General features: G+C 41.9%; 1 protein-coding gene across 1 annotated transcript in view; it reads left to right on the top strand.

Annotated features, from left to right (window-relative positions):
* Positions 1 to 25,828, top strand: part of TMEM132B (transmembrane protein 132B) — a 229,698-nt gene extending 203,870 nt beyond the window's left edge. Inside the window, exons 6-9 of the mRNA XM_065646435.1 lie at positions 14,594 to 14,799; positions 21,561 to 21,834; positions 23,213 to 23,404; positions 24,674 to 25,828. Coding sequence (XP_065502507.1) covers positions 14,594 to 14,799; positions 21,561 to 21,834; positions 23,213 to 23,404; positions 24,674 to 25,828 — 1,827 coding nt within the window. The remainder of the gene's footprint in view (positions 1 to 14,593; positions 14,800 to 21,560; positions 21,835 to 23,212; positions 23,405 to 24,673) is intronic.
* Positions 25,829 to 27,289: the final 1,461 nt, after the last annotated feature.

The following is a 27,289-nucleotide window of genomic DNA, read 5'->3' as shown; positions in this document are numbered from 1 at the left end:
TTCCTAGCAGGAAATGCTATCTCCTATTTATACGCTTTATTTATTTGCTGTTTTCCAATTGCTGCTTCTGCGATTACTATTTGCATTTAATTTGCAGCCCCTTGCAAACGGCTCTCGGGTTTTCTTCTAAAAAATGTAAGAGAAAATCCTTAAGACACACAGGCCTTGCTTAGATCTCTTACACTCAACATTACATTTGCTGCAGAGCAAAATTAATGCATGCCCTTACTTATTGTTTTCCTTCTTAATTCATTTCTTTCTATAGAGGCTCAGCAAGCTCCAATTTTCCAAGTGAGTTTTTAATCGCCTAGCCCAGCATGATTACTGTCTTCCAATCTAGTTGCCATTTGATGCAATCAGTATTTCGGAATACAATGACTATTTTTTTCCCCAAACTGAATGCTATATGGCCAGCTGATAACACTTGGCTGCAGAGAAACATAAAGTACTGATAGCGGTGTGTGAAAGAATATAACCTTTGATTATGAGGTCTTCCCCAGCAAAGTGCATGAAGGTGATGTGAAATGGTTTCATACGATGGGGCACAAAGAAATTTATTATTCTGGTACTGGGAATAGGAGGGAGGGAAGGAAGGAGAAGAGGGGAACACGGCGAGCTGAAGTATTTCGCACTGCTGGAATGTTTGCTTTGAAAGGGCCTTTCAAGAATACATGTTGCCAGGGGAGATTTTCTCTCCACGTCTTTTATTGCCACCCCACAAATAAAAGATTTCAATACGCCAATACTGGAAAACTGCAGACTTAAATAGTCCCTGCCACGCAGGAGCTGTAGCCTTTTAGATTTGTCCAACCTGTGGTGAGTTTAGCATGAGTGATTATCCGTGTAAAATGAGAAAATCCCTCCTTGGAGTGAATCCTCCATTGCTGCGCTTTTAAGCACATTTTGTGCACTTTAAATGCCAAGCAAATATTTGCAAAACTACTGAGTGAAGATCAGGACCTGAGCTCTGTAGGCGAGGACAAAATAACGCTGAAGCAAATAAAGGGTAGAAGGGAAACAGTGGCTGTGATGCAGGGCTGTATTGTGTATTTTTCTGCGAGCAGATTGCCGGGTCGTGTCTCCTCGGCCACCCTCCTCCTGCCCAGGTCTCTTTATGCAATATAACCACTAGTGTGCAGCTGCATCCTAAATAACTGCACTTAGCCGTGGCGAGATGGGGAAGATCCAGCCAGCACCGTTACAGTGCGGAGCCGAGACGCTGCGAGGCTTCTTGTTTGTGCTATTTGTTTAACAAAGCAAATACCAACAGCGGATGGATGCTTCCCAGTATCCTCTGTGGATACCATGAAACTGTAACTATTGCAGATAGAGCTTGTTTGTTTTGTTGCAATGTTGTTGGTGAGTATGGTTGTCTAAGTCTAGTAGACAGCCATTTGCTAAGACCTTCTGTTCTTAGCAAACTTGACAATGTGGCTTGTTTGATCGCCTTATGTTATTATTGATATTTTCATCTTGTGTAACTGATTTTGCTGAGGAAAAATGTATTATTGCCAACTTCGATCTTCTTAATTCTTGTAAGCAAATGCCTCCAGCATTGGCCCATTCGAAGAATACACAGATGGTTTGGTACAGGAGCGTGGCTGCTCTGAGAAGGTTGTTGGCATTGTGCGAGTGTCCGTGGGTCAGGATGGGAAGGGATCCTTTTCAGTGAGACTGAAGAGATTTTGAAGGTGGCTGCCGTTGCCTGTCTTCCAAATAATTATTTTTTCTGTCTGTCACTGGGAATTCAGAAATACTGCAGCAAGCTCAGGGAAAAGCCTGAGGTACTTGAAAATGAAGGTGATTCTAAATAAAGAAGGCTAGGATGAGACTGAAAGACAAGACAAGAACCAAGGAACAGAAATATAAGGTATCCTGAAAAGCAAGAGAAAGAGACCCTTTGTACCAAACCTTTTCCACGGCTTCTGAAGCCTCTGGCGGTGCCGTTCGGGTGCTGCAAAGTGTGCGACAGCAAACCCCACAGCGCGAGTGCGTTCTCTAGACAGCAGCACAGGGAACCAGAAGTGTGGTTTGGTTATTCTAGTTTGAATAAAATCTTTGTAGAATAATTCCCCTAGAACCCTTGTGTCCTTTTTTTTTTTTGTGTTATCCTTTAGCATACAGAAAATAAACTGGTCGTATGATCCTCCCTGGTACCTGCCACACTGGCCAAAGTGATTTTGATGGAAAGACTCTCTTGGACAAAAAATGAAAGAAGAGCTGAAAAAAAAAGCAGCTGAAGGAAACAGCTGAAAGGGAAGAATATAAAATCTATTAGTGAATAAGGTGAATGGACAGAAAAAAGTGTATGGTTATTGGCAGCGGGTGTAGTTAAAATCCCAGACAAAACTTCACTAAGCCCTCCTTTGCCACAGAAGTAGGAGATCAATGCAAGAAAATACTTGAAGATTTCAGGATGAAATTGGAAATGAAGCCACAGAGGAGGAGATGACAGGTTTGCTATCACAGAGTCCGAAGTGCATGTGCAGCACAAACACTGTAAAAAAAAAAATCCATGTGATGTCAGCCAGTATTAAGAAAACTCCAAAGATCACTGAAGAGAGAGAACATGAATTTCTTAAAGAAAATAAAGGCAAAATCATCCAGAAAGCCTTCAGTGCTGATTTTCACAGAGTATAAAACCAAAACAGAGCACCTGTTACCCTGTGGTAGAGATGCCTGGGATACAATATTAGTTGGACAGGATTTGTGTTCTGCTTGGGCAGAAATGTGGCAATCATAGGTCTGGATCACATAGTCTTTGTTTAATTTGTATGAACGGGGAAGGAAGTGTCTCCAGAGAACAATAGTACAAAAGAAAAATTATGCATTAATTAAAAAAATGAAATCTGTGCTTCACATTAACTTGGTTCTTGTAGCTATGGCAAGCTAGGAGATGAAAGTAAGATAACAACGTTGAATTTCATGTGAAAGTAGCTTCCACATTTGTGCAGGGAATCCCTCACATCTGGACTGCGCCTCTGGGGTCGCTCATCTAATGACATCCCGGAGTCAGCCAGGCTGGGACCAGCACTGCGGCCACAATTCACCTCAAATCTCTGCTAACTGCAAACTAACTCACTGGGGCCACAGCTATAGGAAAGAACGCAGCTTGGGCTAACTGAACAGAGCCTGTAATACATGGCAATACATGAAAAACTGTAATATGTTTTACCCAAACCCAGGCCAGCTAATGTACAGCTCAGTCGGGCGCATTTGCCAGTGCTGTCAGCCGCTTTGTATTCGCATTACCTGGTTTCTTTCCATTTCGCTTTCTCTGTCTCTTCTTCTACGGACTTCTAGCACAGTCTTTCCCTATCCCTTTTTCTAGAGAATTTTAACAAAGCACCATTTTTAAGGACATAGCTTCCTTTTCAGATGCAATCTGGAATTATTGCCTTTTTTTTACATTGTCTAGATCCTCATGCACTCGGTAGTGCTACGTGTGTAACAAGAGCAGGATCCTTCTATGCCGGATCGATGACAGAGGCTTCGAACGAACCCAGAGTTCCTGAGGCCCATACCAGAGGTTTTTAGGGAATACGTCTGGGTGATTAGGCAAAGGTTGCATCATTAAAGAAACAGAAAGAAACACAAATGCTCAAAACAAGCAACCTCTTCTGGTTTGTTCATCTTGTGTTGATGCTGCTGATTGAATATATTTCTCTTTAAGGCCATAACGCACCTTTAGGATTTCTGGTCAGGAAAGAGAAATCATAACTGCTGGTAAGAGAGGATTAATCTGTTTTCTGTGATTCCAGGGTTTGGGATATACTTTTATGTTGTACGTAGCTTTTATATATACATGTCTTGGGATGAAGTGAATTGGTCTAACTTTAGAAAAAGAAAGAAACCTTTTTTGTTTTGTTCCCATGGTTTTTGCGTTCTTTGACTGTGGCTTGTTTTTCTGTGTCTACACAGCCCTAAGGGAAGATGCTAAAAAACAAACCAAAAGAGAAAAGTCCAAAAGTACAACAGAAAACTTATGGCAGCACTCCGCGGTTTGTCACTTCTCTTTCATGCATGAGTTGGAATGGTTATTTTTTTGCCCTGATTCAATGGGGGAACTGAAGAGCTTTACAGATCTGTCTTGGCATTTAGATAGAGTTCATGCAAGTCCATGCGCTGTGGCTGGAGATGGGAGAAAGACTGACAGACAGGAAAAAACCATTCATTTGTCGCTGGATTTTAACAGGGTCTCATTTTGTGTAAAAAGCAGCTCAGTCCGCCCAGGTCATATGGGCTTTGGAGCAACAATGATGCCCTGAAGAGAGCAATGGAGGAGTCAGGTACATCGACACTGATTTTTCTGATAACTCAATCTCTGCCTTTAAGTTAAAGTCAAGAGAAAACTATTGATTTTGATAGGTCATGGTTTCTGAAGAGCTCTGTGGAAAAAGGTAAATTTTGTGTCATCCAACATGTAAGCATTTTGACATTTGTTCTCACTGCGATTAGCAGGTTTTAACAAATTCTCCTCAGAAGAGAAAACTCTGTGGTCTGTTACACGTTTTGCAGCCTCTGGTCATCCTTAGGGCTGCAGCCTTGGATTTCTGCTCCCCTGGTCTGGCAAGAAACCGTCGCGAGGAGTAGGAGGATTTGTAGGTGCAGAGCCGTCAGAACAGGGGGTTATATAGGAGCCCATTTTAAAGATATTCCATCTGACTGAGGTGCAGCTGCTTTATGTGTGTATGGTATAGTAATTCCTTTGAATTTATACGCAGAATTTAAGTGTCTTCTCAGTTGAGGCTGTCACAACTGAAGCATGCCATCTTCAGCACAGCCTCAGAGCTGGTTATATACAAAAGCTTATCCAGCACTTTGCAGTAAGGAGTTAAGCGAAGTCTCATGAGTGTGTCATTCTGACATTAAAGAGAGATTAAATATTTTCTTGGAAAAGATCTGCTGTGTCATTCAGTCACTTCCAGACAATTTCAAGAACCCCAAGACTGTACACTTGAATGGAAATCTGGCTGTATTTTTGAAATGCTGAGATTTTTTTTTCTTTCCAGTGCATTCATCCTAAAGGCCCTCCCTCCGTTTCCCTCCATGACTGCCCAAGCACATCTGAGCAAGCGCCCGTCCGCGGGAGCACAGCTCAGCGGGCACTCGCCATGGCGGTGACACCACGGCGGTGACACCACGGCGGTGACACCACGGCGGTGACACCACAGTGGTGACACTCACCACGGCGGTGATACCACGGCAGTGACACCACGACGGTGACACCACAGTGGTGACACTCACCACGGCAGTGACACCACGGCGGTGACTCCACGGCGGTGACACCACGGCGGTGACACCATGGCGGTGGCACTCACTATGGCGGTGACACTCATCACAGCAGTGACACCACGGCGGTGACACCACGGCGGTGACACAGGACAGCCCAGGTGAAGCTCCCAGAGCCAGTGCTCACATAGGAACCGGGACACAAACGGAGGTGATGGGAAAGAGCAGGACTCCCTTTTCCCTTCACCATCTCCTCCTCTGCAGCCAGTGAACATTTTTTCTCTTCCTTGTGCTGTGGATAAAGCCCCGGTATTGTTACAGTACTGCCATCATTTTTAAAAGTGCTTTTAGCTATGCACAATATGTAGGGATATTGTAGTTACAATACTGTTTTTACAGTACAGACACAGACTCTCCCTCAGGTTCAAAATACTTTGGGGGGCCTTATCTGTATCTTCAGCCTTTAGGGAGTTCACATTTTTAAGTGGTTCGTAGTACCTACTACAGGTAGGTACATTTGAAAAATTAAGTTTAGTTTTTCACAGACTAATGTGAGTCCAGGAATGGGAACTTCTTCTTAGAAAGCACCAAATATTTTGAGTGTGGTGCTAAAATTAGAAGCATTAGCAGGACTGTAGTGCATGCAGTGCAATAGGATGCGTGATGTGGTGACGTCTAGAAATTGTTTGGCTGTCTTGTATATGCGAGGGACTTGTACCATCTTGGTGTATAACTAGTGTCAGTTCTTTGAATTACAGCCATCTGTGGTGCTTGGCTTTTTCCATTTACTGAATAGGGTGTCTTTCCTAATGCTGATATTCTGCATCATCATATATTAGATGAATAAAAGTCTCATATAGTCCAGCCTTATAAGACCAGAGAAGGAAGGTAATCTTTTAAGGTAAAGGCTCTTGATGTTCTCTCCAAATAATTTTATTGAAGCCCTTGGCTGAATGAATGCAGTTTGAGGGCTGTTTTTGTTGGCTGTGTTTGCTGTCTGAATGTCACTTTTCCCTTTTTTACTAATTAATGAATTATTTGTTGCTCAGAGACTAAAAACTAGCTGGGAAGACTTATGGATGTCAGCGTGTTATTATCTAGGCATAGGACCAGAGTTTTCCTTACAAAAGTGTACTGCTGTATATTTAGGAGTCTTTGGTGGTTTTTGTTTTGTTGTTGTGTTTTGGCGGGGGGGAGGTGTTTGTTTTCTGTTTATCCTTTGGGATAAGGATGGTGTATTCTTTCATTACTGGGACAGGATTAAAAGCTAGATCGGTGTAGCCAACATTCATGACTTAACACATTACTCTGAATACTACGTTAAGCTCACAAGCTTTACTACTTGGCTGGCTAGTCTTCTTCAGGATTTGTGGCTTTACGGTGCTGTTGTAGTTGCCATATATTGAAATTACATTCATGGGAAGGGGTGCAGTTGTCCTGCAGTGAGGTGAGCAGTTGAGCATCCTCCTGCTCGCTGTGTGGCTGGGGAGGGCCAAGGGGCCGGTGTCCTACACGAGGGCTGGACACGCTTTGTGTCCTTGAGCTTTTTCACACCGTCTTGTAGCATCTGTGAAATACTGGAGGAGATGAGGAAATCTGGAGGTGGGTTGTCTTCTCCAGGAACCTTGAGAGGCCATCAGGCACAGAAGAGCTGGTCAACTTCAGCAGTTACAACTGACCTGCTGGGTTTTGGTTTTGAAGTACACATTCTTCAGAAACCTCTATTTCCCGTTAAAATCTCACTGGAAATACTGAAGGATACGCAACACATGAAATTGAATGAATACGCATGTAATTGTTTCTTTTTCTTTTAATTTCATGGAGCCTTAGATCTTAAATTTCAGTCACAGGGATTAGAGCCATGAATCATGAACACTGAGTTTACTTAGCACACAGAAGATTACTTCTAAAGCTTATCACTTTACAAAGAACTTCAGTGGGACTGAAGTATGTTACATCTGCCTGAATATTTCCCTCTCTTATTTTTCTCAATGATGTGTAAATTATTCTGTCAGCCTGTAGCCTCATTTGTGTAATTCAAATGGGGGAAATAAGAAAAAAAGAGAAAAAAAGCCAACACCTCAGCTCAACCATATGTGTTAGTCTCACCTAATTAACACTCTCTCCAGAGCAGGTTCAGTGGTTGCAATTAGCATTGGTACAAGAAAGAGCTGGCACCATATGCTGGGGTTTCACCAGGTAAACAAGTCTTAAGCCCCTCTGGGATACCGGCTGATGGGTATGAAGCGTGTGGATATTTTACTTAAACTAACAAGTGTTGGTAATGCCTAATCTTCAGAAGCTTAAGGATCAAATACTTGAGCAAAAGCCACCTCAGAGAAGGACATGCTTAGAATTTGTGCTGGTGAGAGATCCTTTATCTCAGAGCAAAGAATGAAGATGTACGTCTAGAGATAAGCCTGCCTGTCTGGGAAGGATGTCAGCCCGGGAGAGCTACTGCACCATGGTGACAAGGCGAGTAGAAGCCACGCTGGCCTGCATACCAGATTGCCTAAAACCAACCAAAACTCATAGAGCAAGAATGTTTCCATCACAAATGGACAAGGAAGCAGGAGATCCTGCCCTGAGCTCCAGTCCATGTGTCCGTGTTGTCAGCGAAAGTAATGGTTGAATGAAAAAAAGAGTGTTCCTGAAGCTTCTTCCCCCAAACACAAACTGCTGAGATTTAAATTAGCTTGAACCACATGAGATAAGTTTCATGTGCACCTGCTCTTCTGCATCCTGGCAGTGGAACTGCTGCTCTGTCAAGAGATAATTGCAGTTTGTCCAAACGACTTGAAGTATGATATACCAAAGAACTTCAGTCTGTGGAAAAAAACCCACTGCCTAAAAAATCTCCCTATTCCAAGCTTGTGTCACAGTTGGCTGTCATTGCATTACAATAGACAGTGAAGTCCCCACATCCTTTAAAACTCCTGGTCCGAGGCCAGTGAATCAGGAGAAAGTCTCTCATTTACTTAAACGAGTGTTGGATCAAACCTAAACAAGGCATGCCGTATCCCCCACCAGTTATCCTTCCCACTCGTTTCCCAACCAACTGTAGAAGTGCCGGTGCTAAGACCAACAGCAACACAGCCATCACGATCTTTTAGTTATTGCTAGCAAGCATCATTTCTTCTTGTCCAGGGGAGCTGACATTCCTGTTGGACCAACTGTCTATTCCAGGTACTGTGAACAAAGGCTTTCTCTTCAAAGACACCAGCATCTTAATGTGCCCGTTGATTTGACCTAATGAAGATGATCTTTTTCTTCATCTGCGTGTAGTGATGATAAATAGTGGGGAGAGCAGAACCAGTAACTTTTAATTCCAACAGAATTCCTCAGCTTGATTTTTGTAGAAAAAGTGCAATTAAAAGCTCGGCTGATTAGTAAAGGAACTTGGTACAGGGAGCAGAAAACATTTTGGCAGCCACCACATGCTGCTATTAGCTGCCCCCCATCACTTTCCGTCTTCACGTAATCAATAAGAATGAAACGCCAGAGCATCTGCCCTTCCGAGCAGCTGCACCACCGCCGGGGATGCGCAGCAGTTATTACCGAGCCTGGATTAAGTCAGGCTGAGCAGCAGGCTGAGTCTGGAAGCACATCCACCTTCTTTGGTCCTCTCCTTTCAACCTGTGCACCCGCCAAACTTCTCATCTCCAGCAGGAACGCCCCTGCGTGGTGCGCCGGAAAGTGAATGAGAGCAGCTGCTCTGCACCTGGGACCGAAATCCTGGCAGATCTCATGTGGTGTTTAATAGTTTTGCATAGATCAACAGTTTTTGAATAGTGCACACTTCATTCAGTACAGCAGGTTTTTAAATTGTCATTGTACATTCATGGATCATTGCACCTTTTCTAAGCCACAGCAATTGTCTCTATTGTTAAACCAAAATGTTAATGTCTTCCATGCTGTCCTTCCCTCTACTTCAGTGCATTTCAATAGGGGTTAAAAGGTAAAAAAAACCACTCCAAAACTTCAAATACCCATTCACATCATTACAAGCTATACCTCGTCTCATCTCCCTCCTCCCCCAATATCCTGCTTCTCTTCATCAGCACCGTTAAATAGTGACATCTACAGAGAAAATGAGCAGAGGCTTCTTCAATAAAACAATAGGGTATCACTAACTCTATAGTGCTAATTGCTGCTGAGCTGCTATTAAAGTGGTCTCATATTGTCACCGTGGAGCTCTGTGCATCTTTGTCACTGATATCCCCTCCACCAGCCGATCATTCAGGCCATCATGTTTTTCTGGTCTCTTGAACACACAGCACTTCAGTTTATTATCTGGTTTTCCAAATCTTTGCTTTCCTGGACAAAGGGTTTTCCTTTCAATCTTGCTTCTAACTCATCATTGCATTTCATACCCGAGTATAAGTGACAGTTTGTATTTTGCACCGCTGCCATAAGTAGTCTTCAGAATCGGCCCAGTCTGGCAAACACAGTTACAGATATTGTTATTATCTGTATCTGTAACGTTCTCTGTGCGGCTCGGTGCAGCCGTGGGGATTGTTCTTAGGAAGGACCTTGAAGCGGGTCTGGGCTGAGTGCTGAAGCACTTGTGCTTCTACCGACTCCTCACTTTGAAAGCAAGTGGTTGTCAGATTGCGCTTCTGTCTCTAATGAGAGAAACTTGAAGTCCAGACATGAGTTTTGAATCCCCCACCTTGGTCTTTTAGAACAATAAAACTGGGTAGAATGGCCATTACAAAACGGTAATTTCAAAATGGCCTGAATTTCCCAGTGGAGTCACTTGTGTGGTTTTAGAGATCTCCACCTACCTGGTTAAATGCCTGCTAATCTCTGGAACTCTGGCCTTTGATGCTTGATCATCCTCCACTTAATTCAGCTGGATTGATTTCAGCAGTTGTAAGATCAAGACTTTGGGTAATTAAAAAAAAAAGAGCAGGTGTATCTGAAAAATAACGCAACCACAGAAATGTTCTTGCTGGCAAATGATGTGACTGGCCTGTTGTTACAGGATACCCAGTGCTGCAGGGGCCGAACAGACTTTCCTGCCCCATTCCAAATTTCCCCAAACACCAAGGTAAGGGATACCTCTTGTTTCAGTGCAGGAGGACATGGTTTTCTTGTCAGTAGATGCTGCAATTTAAGACTACGTAAGATAAAGCGCGTTACAAATGCTTCAGGTTCATCTTGACATATTTAAGTTTTTACATTTTCTCCAGTGAAAGCTGGTAGTAGGGGGAGAAAAAAAAATATATACTTATCTGTAAGTATAGCTATTGGACTGCATTGAATAATGCTGTTTGCATACTGTTTCTGTGTAACATTGTTATTCACTGCTAAGACAAAAAGCAAACACATATCGAACATTGCATGGGGAACACTTGGCTTAAACTCTTGCTATCGTTTCTAAGCAGGAAACAAACCTAAGAGTATATCTCAAGGGGTTCCTATAGCCAACACTTACATCTGAAACCACAGCAGTTATTCCAGAGAACAGTACTTGGAGAACTGATTTGCCAATAAAAACAAATTAACGTGAGAAGAATGTTTCAAAAAATGACACTTCCAAGACTATTCTGTACATGTCTAAAATTAGAAGGGAATAAAACTTCTGTTTTCATTAGTTTCAATTTCGGCATCATGTCATTTGCCATCCTTTACTCTCTATATTCTTAATCTACCATTTGCCTCAAATTGCTTGGAGACAATATCTGCAGACCCCAGTACACACAATTAGCTGGGGCAGGGGAGAGCAGAGCTATTGCCAGAATTAACTGCACAGAAAAAATCCCTGCTTATGGAAGAGGCTGAAATAAATGCGTCGTCAAGCCTACCAAGCCATATACAATGCTTTGATTTGTACAATGCAGGGACAGGTTTCAAAGTTGCTCTGAGAGGAGCCAGGGAAGGCACAGGGGTAAGTAGCTGTTTGAAAGAGGGAGAAAGAAGAGGATAGGAAGAAAAATGATCCTTTTTTTTTTTTGTCTTCAACCCTTACCCAAACGCTAAGCCAGATTCCTCAGGCTGAGGAAGAAATTTCAGACTCTGCTTCTAACACAAACAAGTAGCAATATTAAAAATAAAGCACAAAATAATACAAACCAGAGAAGAAAAAAACCCAACAAACAAACTGGTATGGCCATGCTGTGGCCATATAAATAGGAGCAAGGGGCAGAAGAAAAACACGCACCATAGGGTTTGATGTAGCTCAGCAAGTCCTTCCTAATGGGCTAAACAAGACAATACCAGGAACAATGCTGCAGAAAACGTGCAAAAGGCGGCATTCAGGAAATACCACAAAATTACAGTTTTAGGGTTATTATGAGAATAAGCCATTTACTCTAGGAACCACTCACTTTAAAATCTTGTTGCGATTGTTCTCTTTATAGCCCCGGCCACCATAATGAGTGCTCGCATCCCTTACGCATCCACCGCAGAGCGGCGCCGTGTGCTGTTCCTCTGCCCTTGTATAAAAACGTCCACAGTTTGCTGGTCATTCCTGCCTCTGATCCCGCAGACCAGCGCTGGGTGCCTGTTTGCAGACGACTTGGGTGGCTGCAGCCAGATCCACTCAGTCAATGTTGCTTCATAGTGAATTAACCAGAATTAATTCCTCCGGGTAGTAGTTTTCCCTCATTCAGCCTCCTCACAAAATGACCCGCAAGTTTTGAGGGTAAAGTACAGGCTTTGGAATCAAACCCGCATGTAAAGCCGCACCACGCAGCATTTGTTTTCTTGTCAGTTCACGTTCCCTCCGTTTTACCTGTTCACCCAAAGGGCGCCTAAACCTTTGCTGACCTGAACATTACATGGTTTCCCAATTATTCTTTTGGACCGCTAGCTACTTTTGTACTGCATTAGTCTAAAACAAGAAGGCTGTGACAGGCTGTGCAGGGCAAATTGTGATTTTTTACAATTACTTGTGAGGATTGGAGCCAACCACCTGCTTCAAAGCCCGGCGAGGTTAATTGCAACTCTCTCTCCCTTGACCTGCACACCAGAGCACATTGCTGGCCATCCTGCCCTCCTGGTTGCAAACCGGCTCGAATTGCACGTTCGGATTTTGTCAGGCAGTTCACAATGGACAGTGATAGACTGTTTTAAAGAGGTTTGCTCTGTGCATTTTAGATGAGAGGGTGGCATTCCGAGTTCTTGCCGTGTCTTCTGTGTAGTGTTTGCAGGAGAGATTTAACTGCGTTTTCCCTCTTTGTTCCCTCAGAATCAGCAGGTCAAAAGAAATCTGCGCATTACGTCACCTGCTAATGTAACTCAGCCTGTCTCTCCCTGCTGTGTCCGAGCTTGCCCCACAAACTTAATTTTCACAAATTTAATTTTCCTTTAAATTCTTTGGTTCGCCTGTACCTAATGGAGCAAACCCAAATTCCAGAGAGCTGAAAAAACAAATGTTTCTCTTCAAGTTTTCTTATCAAGGCTGGATTATTTTCTGGAAGATACACTCCGTGAAACATGAGTTCTGAACTCTACACAAAGCCACCGCGTGAACTTGTATAGCATAGTTATAGACACTGATTTATATTTACCTCTTGGTCAGTACATAAGTGACTGAATGGCTCTGTCTAGACGTATACTCTGTGAAATTTGTAAACCTAGCCTGATATCTTTGCAGCTACAATTAAAGTCCATCTTTCGGTTCCCTAATTTAGCACCTTCCTTGCCTGCTGACAAGAAGACAAGAATATTTTAAGCAGCAAGAAGAGAGTCTAAAATAATAGCTGCTGTCATGTCAGATGTTAGTTATTCCCTTGATCCCGTCTTGATGTTTATCCCTCCCTCTTTGAGTTTTCTTAATTATTTCTGTCTTGTATTAATTCTCACAAAACTCCCTAGATGTAGGCTTTATGATTTAGCATCTCAACTGCTCATTCAATTAACGGGCTTGATTAATATGCTTAAACTTCCAGAGACATTTGTGACACATTATGAGGGGAAAACAAAGATTCTGAGCATGCTTCACCTCATTTGTGGTACTGCTGAGCCTGGAGTCCATTTTAAGCTCTTTATCAGATAGCTAGTTTTTTCAAGAGAAAAACTGTTATTCTGAGATTTAAAGCAGGAAAAACTTAATTTCAAAGTTGTATGTGAGGACTGCCTTTGACAGAAGAAGAAGAGGCTGCTACACATTTTCTGTAATTTTTCTAGGCTCAGTAACCCCTCATTCCTGTTAATATCAGAAAAGATTTGAGGTATGTTTGCCAACAAAAACCAACCTGTGTTTCAGCATATTCCCCACTGAAGTCTACTTGAGTTATCTCAGTGACACCATTAAACCAGAATTTAATCACTGGCTTAGGCAGAATCCCTTCAGATCTGAGTCCCAGTGCATTATACAGCGTGACACAGAACAGTCCTGACAAGAGAACAAAGTCCATTTCAGTAACACAGCTACAGCTCATAAGCTACGGTTTTAAAACATTAAAACCACAGTATATGGACTCTGATGGAGCCCATCACCTGTCTCACTTCAAAGCAGAATGAAAACCTGTATATAGATACAAATACATGTACATATACATGTACATATATACATGTATATCCATGTATATACATATAAACATGCTCTACATTAATCTAAATGTCTGCAGATGTATGTATATAATATGAAAGTGTACAGACACATATTCATAAAGATATTAAAAACGTGTACCTTACGAAGAAGGAGTTCTGTCTTTCCAGGATGCAGGTCAAACGTGTCGCTACGTCCTGTTCTTTATGTCGGCAGGATCCGTGCTCAGGACCTGGATTCTGTGCCAAAGGATCCCTGAGTCCAAGAGGGCAGATCAGTTGTATGGAGCCCACGTGCCAGTTTTGGCAGTAATTTCCTATTATGACACAAAGCAACCATGAATACATTTTGCTAAAACAATTACTGAGAAGTTCTAAAAAATCACTGCTTCTGCTGCACTTCTGCTCACGAGCCATAAGGGGATCTTTGTCTTTGAGCATTACAGTGCTCAAGGAAAAAGGAAAAGATTCTGTTTTATGATTCTGAGTCAGTCTTTTTCTTACTAACATATGGCCCCATTTTTTCCAGGTTCTTTAAGCGAGTTGTAAACATAAACTTTGATGCACATGGAGTTTGATTCATGAAGAGTTTAATTTGCCTAGTATAAAAGATTCACATAGGTTATATAACATCGTTAAATTATTTTTGTAGTTTGAGTAGTATCCATTGAGGAAAGCAGAACTGTTTCCCGAGGGTCTGTTTATCACTGTTTGCTACTAATTAGAAAACTGAAAATACAATATGCATGACTCACATTATCAGCGTTGTCTTTGGACTGATGTATCATTCCTCCTGCTTCCTCAGGAACATTTTATTCATTTCCTAATTAATCTTTTTTTTTTTTCTTTTTTTTTCCTTAAGGTTTCTGACAGATGTGACTCCATCTTCGTTAATGGCAAGGAAATGAAAAGCAAAGTGGATACTATTGTTAACTTCACTTACCAGCATTTTACCACCCAGTTAGAAGTGACGGTCTGGGTTCCACGGCTCCCGCTGCAGATAGAGATCTCGGATACAGAGCTGAGCCAGATCAAGGGCTGGCGGATTCCCGTCACCTCCAATAAAAGGTATGTCTGCAGCACCAGAGCAGTCCAGGTACGCGCCCCTGGCCTCTGATTTTAGAACACAACATAATTTTAGAGTATTTCTTAGAACCTAAGCTCTCCTGTTTAAAATTAGCTTTACAGTCTGTCTTTAACCGTCACTAAAACAGCCAACAGTTCTATCAGTAGGCTACGTTTTATCCTGATCTATATACTTTAAAAGTCAGCGGCTTTGCCTGAAGCATTAATCGATTCCGCGCAATCTCAGGAAATCATATCATACGTTCTGATGTGCAAACCTGAGGAAAAGGACCTGGACCTCTCCCACCCTGTATGCAACACTGTGTGTGTGTGTGTGTGATATTCAGCACAATAAAACAGGGCCAGGGAAGGAGTCAGGTCCCTGGGCGCTGGCAGGGGGGTTGGACTAGATCATCTTTAAAGGTTCTTTCCAGCCCAAACCATTCTATGATTCTGTGACTTTGGATGGTTTTGAGCTCTGTTCCCATCATTCCTTACTGAAAATAACCATTCTAGAATAACCACCATTTGGACAATCTGCAAGATTAAAGATTTCAAGGAATACAGTTAGATTGGTGGATTTCAGGCTAGGTTGAAAAATACTACTGGAGAACAAGGCTTGATGTGAGCTTAGATTTATAATACAGGGAAAAAGCATTTCTGGCAGCAGTAACTGCAGCGCTAAACACTGTGGCACTTGTAGCTGAAGCACTGGCTTTGCTAGGAGAACATCTCGGCTGTTGAAGAGCCTAAGGAGCCCAAACAGACAGCAGCGGAGTAGAATTATCTAACACTTCACGAGGGCCTAAAACTAAGGGTAATAGGACACAACAGGATACTCAGATAACGCACTCCAAAGAAGGGGAATGACCTACCTCTTGGCTCTGGGGACATTTTTTCTGGCTATGACAGAAGAGGTGATGAGCATCTGGCACAAGAGAAATCGGTGTGTTTGCTTCAGAGATACAGGCAAAGTTGCCATTTGTGGCAGGAGGAGATGTGCTGGGTGGGGAATAAACATACGCCGCTGCTCTAAGTTTCACTTAACTTACCTTCTTCTGCCTCTAACGTGCCCAGTGCTCTAACACCCCCTCAGGTACAGCTCCTACTAGAAATAGTGGGGATTTTGCTGAGTGAATGGCTGCAGAATTAGGCCGTTGGTGTTAATTTTAAGTGTAAACTTTCAATAGCAAGCTCGGTGAGTTAGACATTCACCTGTGGTTAACGGTCGTGGACATTGCGAGTTTAAACCCATTACACACAGTGCTGCAAATTTACCCCCCCGGTGTCTAGTTCTGATTTATTTGGCCAGCTGAAATAAAGATAATAGTCTGAGCGCCTGCTCTGTTTTCAAGCGGGCAAGTGATGGAGGCTGCTGCTGCTGCTCACATCGCATCTGAACTGCTGGCACATACGCGGCATTTTCCGTGAAGGGTGGAAAAGAAAGTGCGGACATGGCATCGCCCCCCCGAATCACGGCCGGTAGTTTATGACATTGGCGTCAGCAGTCTGGGCCCGTGTGAACGGGAAAGGTTTCAATGAGAAACAGATTCTCTCTTGTTTTATGGAACATTCATGTGGATTTTTTTTAACTTTAGGGGGTGTTCTAAATCAATAGGCAGTCTAGGACTAGCATTAGTTGTGCTCACTCTGACATTTACTTTGTATGTAAGGTTTTTCCATTTCCTTTATTTTGAGATTTGAATGGGTTTTACCTGAGACTTAGTGGCTTTTCCTTTTCCTTTTTTTTTCCTCTTTAATTTTTAATTTGCTTGTACCCCCATCTCCTTCATAGCTACATGTTTCCCAGTATCCTAAACACCCAGGAGTTTTTATGATGATTTTTTAAATGGTGACCTGAAGCACACATTCCTCACCTCACCACAGACAAAACAACTTTCTATTCTCCAGTAGGGTTGGTACCTTCACACCACTCTCGTCTTCTCGTCAAGAACTAAACTTTGCTATAAAGTAATTCATCAATAAACAGAAGGTCACATTTTTGAGCATTTCTCATAGGGATTGTGCAGAGACAGTCCAGTAACCTCCAAACATTCTTCATCTCCTCTGGCTCCCACACGCTCAGCCTGCCTGTGCTGGTTCAGTTGACTGAAGGGCTGAGCCAGATGGCAAAATATAACTGGCTTTACAATGATCTTTTTAATGTTTTTATTGGTGCTGTTGACAAAAGAAATGCTTCGGAAACTACTGTCTCAGCATGGCTGTTCTTCATCTGAATATAACTGCTTCTATTTCAGACCTGAAAAAGTGTTTATATGCCCCAAATCACATCTGTTCTTTCCAACAATGTTTGTTATCTAATAAAATGTATTGCTTCTGCCTATAAACCCTGCCATGTTTGTAACTGTAAACCACATGTGATTACAGACATGTTTGCTTACCTAACTTATTGAATAATTTTCACAAAGCAATAAAAAAGACAGGGTCTTTACAAAATTTTACAAACGCCACATGCCTACCTCTGTTTGAACTGTGTCAGTTTTCACCTGGGCTGAGCTGCTGTAAGAGCAGGAACTTGCTGGAGGAACAGAAGGAAAACCAGGCTGCTTTTATGCCACAAACCGGAAAAAAAATAGTTTCGCTTTATGAAGAGCACTAATACAATTTACCAGATGGGTCTGTAAATATATGGCAAACCTTATTATAATCCAGAGGAGAATCTGATCTACGGCGTGTGCTGCTGCAGCTATGAAGAGCCTCCCTTTCCAGAGGACACTGTGGATCAACTCATGACTAGTGCGTGGGACACGGTCCTCCAACTGGCATGGGCTTCCAGAAGCTACTCCTGCGATCGGCTGCAAAAAGAGCCCACAGTCTCAGCAAACAAAAGGTGGATATTTAAATTGAAGTCAAATATTAGAGTGTGGAAGAGGTCCGGGTTGACTCTGCTAGTCTAACAAGAACATTTATTTTTATTCCTCATGCATGTGCAAATTAATTACCTTCTGCCTGAAGTTCCCGCACCGGCTCTGTGCACGTACATTTACACGAGATGCGTGGCTCCAACTTGCATTAATAGGAATTGCGTGGCTAAAATCTCACAGAACAAGCTGGACATTTAATTTAAGTAAATGTGTGCAGCTGGGATAAGCACATTGTTTTCCTGAGGCTCCCAGGGAGGGTGACTCCAGCGTCTGCTCTGGGTCAGGCACATGGTTTACTGGACTTTTATCAGCATCTGGCCTTACTGGACAAGAGCCGACAAAGCCATTACCGAGTCACCGTGACCGCAAACCTCCGAGTGGCATAAACCTGCGAACCACAGTTAAGCCAGACATGATGCTGCTGATAAATGGCAGCTGGTTGAACTAATGGTTAATGAGGTGGGGGCTCTACTTGGGTCCTATCTAGTACTAGAGACGAAAGCAGGAAAGCTAACCTAAGTTAAATGCAGGAAAATAATAAACTGCTTTAGTTAAACCTCAGTGTGAGTGCTGCCACTCAGAAATAAAGCCATACTTTAATGCAAGTTAGGTGAAACTGGATTCAAACCATTCCATTTGTGAATAACAACACCCACACAAAGCTTGAACACGCTGTAAATTCACTCAGTTAACTGACTTTCATGTCCTGTGGAGATGAGGCCACGAAGAGTTTTGTTAACAGGCAGACTGCATTTTCAAGGTCTGTGAAGGTACCAAATTGCATTTCAGCTTGAACTGTGAGTGGAGCAATGTGCAACTTATTTTTGTAGCTTCTACTAAATCAACTTCTAGTGGCGTGTATTTCGTATCTGACGCAGATTTTTTTTTTCAATTAGAGCAGTTTTTAAAATGTTTTTTAAATACATGACTTTTTAATGAATATTTCAAATTCAAACCCAGCAAAACTGATTTCTTTAGGGTTTTTTTTTTAACAGAAAATTACATCTGGCCCAAGAACTTGATGCCTGATTTGAGAATGGTGCAAATTAAAAGAGACATGCTTAAACTGCTCACAGACAGTGTCTATAATCTGAACTTGACAGATCACTGATGAGATCAGTGCTAGCAGGCACCCTTGTAACAGGGCTGCTGTTTTAACTGAGCTCTCTGGCAAAGACTTTCCCTCTGTGAAATGTAAATTAAATGTAATTCTGGCAACCTTGGTTCATTCCAGAGAAGCAAAACATCTTCCAAGCAAGTCTGCCAAGCAGCAAGAAATAGGATAAGAAAGATTCTGAGAGACATCCAGAGCTAACCCTAGAGATGACCAAGGGGAAAAAAATACAATGTGCAGCAATAGCTTATATTCATGAGGACAGGCCTTAAAAAGAAAATGAGCTCACTGCTTAATGAAGGATTTTAAGCCTACTGAAAACACTGTAACAAGAAGTTTAAGACTCCAAAGGGAACTATGCAATTCAGTGGATCTCAAACATTTTGTTGGGCCCATGGAGACAAAACACCGAAATGCTCTGACTTAGTAACTGAATCATGGATTTGTGGCTTTGAAGTGGAAATTGATATAATCTGTTTTTAAAAAAGACAGAACTGGAGTTGGTACCTGGTAAAGCAGGCTTGCAAAGCCCATATTGAAAATTCAAACACCTGTCCTTTTACTTTGCACTGACATAAGAACGTGCCTTGCCCATTCCATGCTTCAGGGATGCTTTTCTGACATTCCACGTTAGCATGCGATAGAAACCATGGATTTCTAAGGAGAATTATACAGATACAAACACCTATAAATGTTTGCGTAAGGAAATGAAGCCCTTACCTTTGTTTGTTAGAGATACCACAAGGAAAGAGTTGGACTTGAATCATCTTTTTGTGGTCAGTAGCAGTGGCTGCCCGTACAGCCTGAGGGCTGGAAATGCAGCCAGGATCGCTCCGTGCCCTCATTGAACACTCGGGATCTCTGGTCGTTCTTCCCACAACTCACATTTCTGAGATGTAAGGGACTGGGGCTGAAAAGTACTTTTTTTCAAAGTTCTTTTGAATGTATTTCTTATTGAACAGTCCAGTAGTCTAAATGTTTTAAATGGTGAAAGGAGAAATAAATAAGTGCAGAAATAAACATGAATAACAGTAAAACATTGGATCTGAGTAAAACATATGGTTATGGAACAGAAACAGAAAACAGAATTGTGTAAAAAATGGCAGCATGAATGTTGAACCGCGGACGTTTTTCTTCAAGTCACAGAACACTGGTTCTGTGGCTCTTTTCCCATAAGAAAATGGGTTCCAACTGGTTCTGTGGCTCTTTCCCCAAAACCCCATAAGTACTTCTTGCCTGAACAGCTTCTGCGCATTTTTCTCCTATTCTGCAGAGGTACTGATACTGTCTATATTGCTAAAAGAGGGTCAGATCCCAAAATCTCAGAGCTGACCTCGTTTTCCCAAACTCCGAGATTATTCAGAGCTGGGTTATGGTTTAGATGAGCTGAAGAGGGTCAGAATACAGGAATAAATTGGCGGTGGGAACATTAAGGAGTTCATAAACTCTTTTATAGCATTATAAAGCCCAAAGCAATCTAACCAGGCACGGGCCACGTAAGCTCTGAGAACATCCCCCTTCCAGCACTTTCCCTGTGGCTGGTTTGCTCACTGGCTTCAGCTCATAGTGACACTTGGGAAGGAGAGAACTACTGAAAATTTCCCTGAAATACCCAGCTAGTTTAATTATGCAAGACTAATTTATTTGTGTAATGTAAATCCTATTTTAGGATCCCGTTTTTTTCTTAACAATTCAGTGGTTTTTCAATGATGTTTCATTCAGCGAGTAATGATGGACACTGTTGTTTTACATACACAAAAACAAAGAGGCTGTACCAAATTCCATTTACTTGAGGCCAAATATATATATTCAGCTAACAAGTGATGCATTGAAAATGTATTTCCAGTGTATTAGATTCTGTAACACCAGGACTTTCTATCATTTTGAAGAGCACAAGGGCTCGTCTTATATACTTTTTCAGCTTACCGTTTGCCAGCTTTGTCATACAACAATTTGTAACAAAAGCAATTCTGTTTTATAATAGTTTTTCATAGCTGGTATTTCAAAGGAAAAGATAAAGGAACACAGTAAACATGAAACTACTTCCCAAAATACTGTGACAAATAAGAGGCTTACCCTGTATTTCGCACCCTTGTTATAGAAGTGGCTTCAGGCTCAATAAGAAAAGGAGGAAGGCAAATGATTTCTGAGCAATGAATTCCACAGCATGGGAGCATAACGAGTAAAAAAAGTGTGACCACCTAGTGCTTAATACCTGACTTGAAAGAGATAAGAGAATCCATGTATTTGTCCCAAGGAATAAACAATAGCGAAACAAAAAGAAGAATTGATGGGAAGCTGCGTTTTAAACCAGACAAAATTCTGTGAGGTGTGACAGCACAGCTATCATGCACGAATCGCTGTGATGCTTTATATAAAGCTTACGGGAAGCACTTATATATGATATAGATATATTTCCCGCTGCTTTCCTTAGCCCTCTGGAAGACCTGACTGCCACTTGGAGACACGGTGAGCAAGCGGTGGCTCCGCTGAACTCTCAGCAACTGCAGACGTATTTTCAAGTTGCTGTGAGGTCCCACTCAAACAAAGAATTCACTAACAGAAGCGACAATAGGTTTTAAATTGCACAGCACAAAAAAGCCGCACAAACATCTCACCCGGATTTAGTAACCTACACAACCAGAATCTGGTTTCCTATTCCTCACGCAGTAGCAAATGATGATTAACATTAATCTATTTGAAAATGCCGTGCAACTGAGGCTCTGCAGCGGCAATGCAGGTAACAAACCCGGGTCTGTTCACAGGCCTACCCGTGACAGTGAGGACGAAGAGGACGATGAGAAGAAAGGACGAGGTTGTACCCTGCAGTACCAGCACGCCATGGTGCGAGTCCTCACGCAGTTTGTAGCCGAATCCTCCGAGTTTGGAGGCCACTTGACCTACCTGCTGGGCTCGGAGTGGCAGTTGGACATCACTGACCTTGTGACTGATTTCATGAAGGTAGAAGAACCCAAGATCGCTAAGCTGCAAGACGGACGAGTTCTGGTTGGTCGTGAGCATGGCATCACCACGGTCCAGGTACGGCACACGACGTATCGGCACCTTCCCTACAGAGGGAGTTCTGGATAAACGCGCACAAGAGCTAGTTAGCTTATAAAATTAATTGCTCTCAGAAAAAAAAAAAAAACTGGAAAAAAAATGCATGCTAAACATAAGAGGAAGTTTGACTGGGTTTTCATTTTTACTGTTTGTCACTTGCACAAAATACCTTTAGGTGAAACTTCTGAAGGGATTTATCCATGTTAATGTGACTAGCAACATAGTGAAATTGTCTGAACGGTGAACCAGGTTACATGATGCGCACACTAGCTTTTAATTTAAGTGGGACCTTATGCACCTGATAGGAAATTTTACCAAAGATCTACAGGCATCTTCATACGCTTCAACATCTTTGAAAAATGAGTCCCTTTATGTTCACAAAAAATGGACACAAAAATAATCTTCAGAAATCTTTCAGAGTGTTCATGTTCACCACCTATCTCTCTAACTTCATGCGTATTTCTTAATCAAAAGAAAGGAGTACAACCCTTGGGACTCTTATTAACTGTAAGCACCCATAATGTTCCAGTCACACTAAGTTTCCTTTGTAGTCAACAAAAAGAAACAGGTACTTTTAGGGCTCTGCTCCTTGCAGCCTAAAACAATCATCACACAGAGGTCAAGGGATTTCTGCCCTTAAAATGTCCCTTTTTTGCAGTGACCATGGAGGAGCAGAGGGCAGTTACCTCCCGTGCAGGTACCTGATGTAGGCGTCTGATGTTAGTTTTGACAAATCACACCTCAAATATTACGGGCTTGCACCAGCTGTTTCTGGCATCGGTAAAAAGATGGCTGGCTGCTTCCGAGCATGTTAGAAACGAGGGCTTAGAGCAACCTGACAGGACTGTTTTGGCATTGAAAAATGCAGACAGCCCGTGGGATTTTCGAAGTCCTTTCGCAAATCTCACTTTCCATTCAGGTCCCCTGTCCCTATAAAGGCATTAGGCCAAGTTCCTATCAGCCAGGTTTTGTACACTTATTTACTCCCTTATTGAGTTTCAGCGTTAATCAGTGTCTTCCACTATGTCTTGTGCTATACTGCATTCACGGGTTTTATAGACTACATAAAAATTACTTTTTTTAAACAAAACCAAATCCATTTAATTTAATCAATACTCCATTGTTGAGATGAAGCTGCAATTTTGAAGTGATTGGTTGTTTTATTAAATTATTTTTGTAAATAAAGTAATTTAGCAGCGCATGAGTGTTATGTCTTGGAGAAAACATCAACTATAGTTTATAGATGGATGTGACAAAGCTGAGATTAATCCGAAGTGTTATGCCAATCAGAGTCTAGTCTTGTTGTACAACACAGTTAATTGCTGTTTCACGCAAGGCATTTGCTTTCTGTTTCAAGGTTCTGTCACCTCTTTCCGATTCCATCTTGGCAGAGAAGACAGTGATAGTTCTAGATGACCGTGTAACCATTACAGACCTGGGAGTACAACTGGTTTCAGGCTTGTCCCTCTCCTTACAAATCAGCAAAGGAAGCAAGAGAGCTATCGTTTCTACCACCTCCGCATATGATATCCTTCATACTCCAAAACAGGTATGATCCAAAATACTGTATGGAATTAATTTGGTTACTGTGCTTTGTCAGAAGCCGGGAAAAGCTACTTGCTGTACATTTTAGCGCAGATAATGTTTGGCTTTGTGAAAAACAGCAACTTCACATAGTAAAGGTTTACTGACCAACTCCTACAGGTGCAACCACCCACACAGGAGGACCATTAAACTCTTCAGAACCAGCGTGGGGACCTGCACATGCACAACCCCGGGGAATGATGGACACGGCTGTGCATACGTAATGCTCTAGAAAGCACAGACATCCCACTTAAGACATTTTTTCTATGGGAAAATATGGCTTAGCTGTGTGAGCAGAGGTAGAAACCCTGTGCCTTAAGAGCCTCAGAAAGTCAGTGCAGCCAAAATGACCTTTTGGCTGCACGTACAGGAGTTTGGATGATCTGCATCGCTGAAATCTGATGAGTTTGTGCTTACTTTGAACTGTATAACCTGAGGGATTAAATAGCTTTCAATGCAACCACAGAATAACGTACACATATGTATCTTTTTCTTGTATTTATTATGGAATTGAGACTCTATATCGCTAGCGGAAGTGTAACTAGTTTTAGCACTAACAATTTGCAGGTGCGAGACAAATTGATTTCGTCAAAACACCCTTTAAAAAAAGGTGGTTTCGTGAGTTTTTCTATAGTTCACAGAAAGGACTACATCAGTTTTGTGTATTTCACATGTACTTGTGACATTGTATATTTGAAAGCATGACAGAAAATTTAAAATATCTCACTGAGATGTGTTCTTAACCTGGTTTGTTTCAAGGGCTGAATGGGATCAACATTCCAGCACAGAACAGCTCTGCACTTTCTATTAAATACAGCATTAAAACTGCAATATTACAGAAATTCCCCATTATAGATCCTTTATAAAATTAATTAACCAGGACTTTGGAAATATGATTATTTCCATCATGAGGCCCTGGCGTGCAAAAGAGGCTTCTCACTCCAGCCTGAAAAAAGAATTGTCAATGTTGTTTGTCAACACCTTCTATTAAATTTAGATAAGCACATCTTTGATAGTTCCTAAAGATGAGATAAATGCCTAAATTGTCTAGAGAACATAAATCTGCAAGAAGAAAGTGAGAAGCAGGGCAGACATTTTGATTTTTTTTAAAAAACCCAAAATAAACCAAATTAAACTGTATTTATTTTGCCAGTGTCACAGACTTCAACAACTGAGGGTCTGATATGTGCTCCCTTACCTTTCACACTTTTCTTCCTCATCCTCTCTCCCCCAGGAAGCCATAGTCAGTGCTTGGATTTTGTTCAGTGACGGGTCAGTGACACCATTAGATATCTACGACACCAAGGACTTCTCGATCACCATCACGTCACTGGATGAGATGGTGGTGTCTGCACACCAAAACCTGCAGTCCAAATGGCCTGGGGTAGTGGCGGAAGGGGAAGGGCAAGGACCTCTGATTAAAATTGAAATGGTCATCAGTGAGCCATGTCAGAAGACGAAGCGCAAGAGCATTCTGGCCGTTGGGAAAGGAAGTGTCAAAGTGAAGTTTGGTCAAAAAGATTCTGACCAAAAAGGAAGCACTAATGACATCGACGATGTAGACAGAGATTTTAAAAGCCATGCAAGCAATTCTATAGAGAAAACTGCAGAGCAAGAGAGGACAGCACAAGAATGGTCCAAAAACCACGAGGACATGTCCAGTCAGGAGGACAATGCAAACAAAAGCACAACTTTCATATATCCCATCGATCAGGAGTCCCTGGAGGATGACCAGCTCCAAAATAACCCAACTGCCTTCACGGGTTTCCCTGCGCAAGTAGAAATACCAGGAGAAAACAATCCCAGTGATCTCACATTGACTTCAAGAGGATTAACAGATTTGGAGATCGGCATGTACGCCCTGCTGTGTGTTTTCTGCTTAGCAATCTTGGTCTTTTTGATTAACTGCGTGGCATTTGCTTGGAAGTACAGGCATAAAAGGTTTGCTGTGAGTGAGCAAGGCAACATCCCCCATTCCCATGACTGGGTCTGGCTTGGAAATGAGGTGGAACTGCTGGAAAACCCAGTTGACATTTCGCTCCCGTCAGAGGAGTGCACTACCATGATTGACAGAGGAATGCAGTTTGAAGAAAGCAACTTTCTCCTTAATGGGAGCTCTCAGAAGACTCTTCATAATCACATCCTCAGATCTTCTGAGTACCTTTGTGACAAAGAAGTTAAAAGTGAACCTATAAATCCTACTGGGCCAAAGCAGAAGCGAGTAAAGTTCACTTCATATACAACAATACTGCCGGAGGATGGAGGCCCCTACACCAACTCAATTCTATTTGACAGTGATGATAATATTAAATGGGTATGCCAAGATATGAATCTTGGTGATTCCAAGGAACTTAGGGACTATATGGAAAGACTGCAAGACAATATGTAAAACTACTTTCTTATGTTTGTAATCACCTTTATGCCTTCTGTTTATGGATGGTGGAGCAGTCAGTCCAGTCAGCAATAGGAACACGACAGTCCAACCTCGGAGTTACTGAGATGCTAACCTGGGATCACTGAGCAGGTACGTGAGGCTGGCTGAGTTAAACCTGCTTCACCACAAACCAGGATGTGCCCCTAAAACAGCTGCCTGTAGGTGTTGGAGGTGTCACACGCGATGGCTGGTTTTCTATACTGCCTGGTACTAGCAAAATGCTAATACAACCACGCTCAGACTCAGAGGAGACTTCATTTGTTTGTCATCTCTCATGATAAATGGTAAATCAGAAAAGAAAGGGATATTTGTTTGCATTGATTTTTCTAGTCGTCGTCCTTTGTAAAGCACAGTGGACATTTCTCGCTTACAGCCTGAAACGAGGCTTACCTTAAAAGGGAGCTGAATGAATCTAATTTTATTGCCTATGTGCAATGCAGCCAAGTAGTCCTATTATTTTTTACAGATATGAAAACCCCCACGTGGTTAATTCTTTTCCTATTGTTTATGAATTTTATTTGACTTAGGGAACATTAAATATTTTCTTTGAAAGTGTTTTTTTTTCTGGTTGTACCAAAGTGTAGTACAGTACTATTTATAATGATTTAAGTTTTCTATTCATCTTCATCAGCCCCCAGAGATACCTCCTTCATCACTGATTATCTTTCTCCTTTCCATATGGGTATATGGCTCGTTAGTACTTGAAACATAGAAAGGTATTAGAACTCTTACTGGGAAAGGGTTGCATCTTCTTACAGGGAACTGTAAATACAATAATAAACCCTGGAAAATAAAAATCAAGGAGTAACCCTGGGTTTACTTTTGTCATTGCTAATGTGAAAAAGTAACCTGCAACAAAACAGCATGTACTTCCAAGAAAAATGCTTTGCTGAAACAGCAGCTTGGTTGACAAGACACATCACTATCAGAATGAGAAAGTCAGATGTGGTATTGAAATGCACAGAATAGGAAGGAAATTTCCTAGTAAATAAGCAAAGGCTTGGAGTCACTGTTACCGTGTGCTAATCAAAACGTTGGTGGTAGAGTTTAGTTGGACAAAGAAGTCCCTGCTCAACAGCCAAAGCCCCAGACCTTGTCTGAAACATCTCTGACCATAAGGCTGTTAAAAAAACTTCACACCATATTTCATTAAAAAAGGAAGAAGGAAAGAAAAGACACACTGGGCACATTTTAAAGTGACTATTTCAAATTTTAACAAGGAAAACATGCTGGAGACTGAAAGCTGCCATTTCATATGCATTACATGTATTTTTTTTACTGAAGGATGACTGAAATAAGTTGAAAATTACAGTTTGAAAAAAAAATGAATCTACATAATACTTAACAAAACCAATAAAGCACATGTTCTTGTGATGGATCCTGTGCAATAAATACAAGATCCAAATTACAACTGCC

This window comes from Caloenas nicobarica, chromosome 16, assembly GCF_036013445.1.
Source record: "Caloenas nicobarica isolate bCalNic1 chromosome 16, bCalNic1.hap1, whole genome shotgun sequence".
NCBI classification, from domain to species: Eukaryota; Metazoa; Chordata; class Aves; order Columbiformes; family Columbidae; genus Caloenas; species Caloenas nicobarica.
Note: the sequence above shows the minus strand (reverse complement) of the source record. Positions and strands in the feature narration are given on the sequence as shown.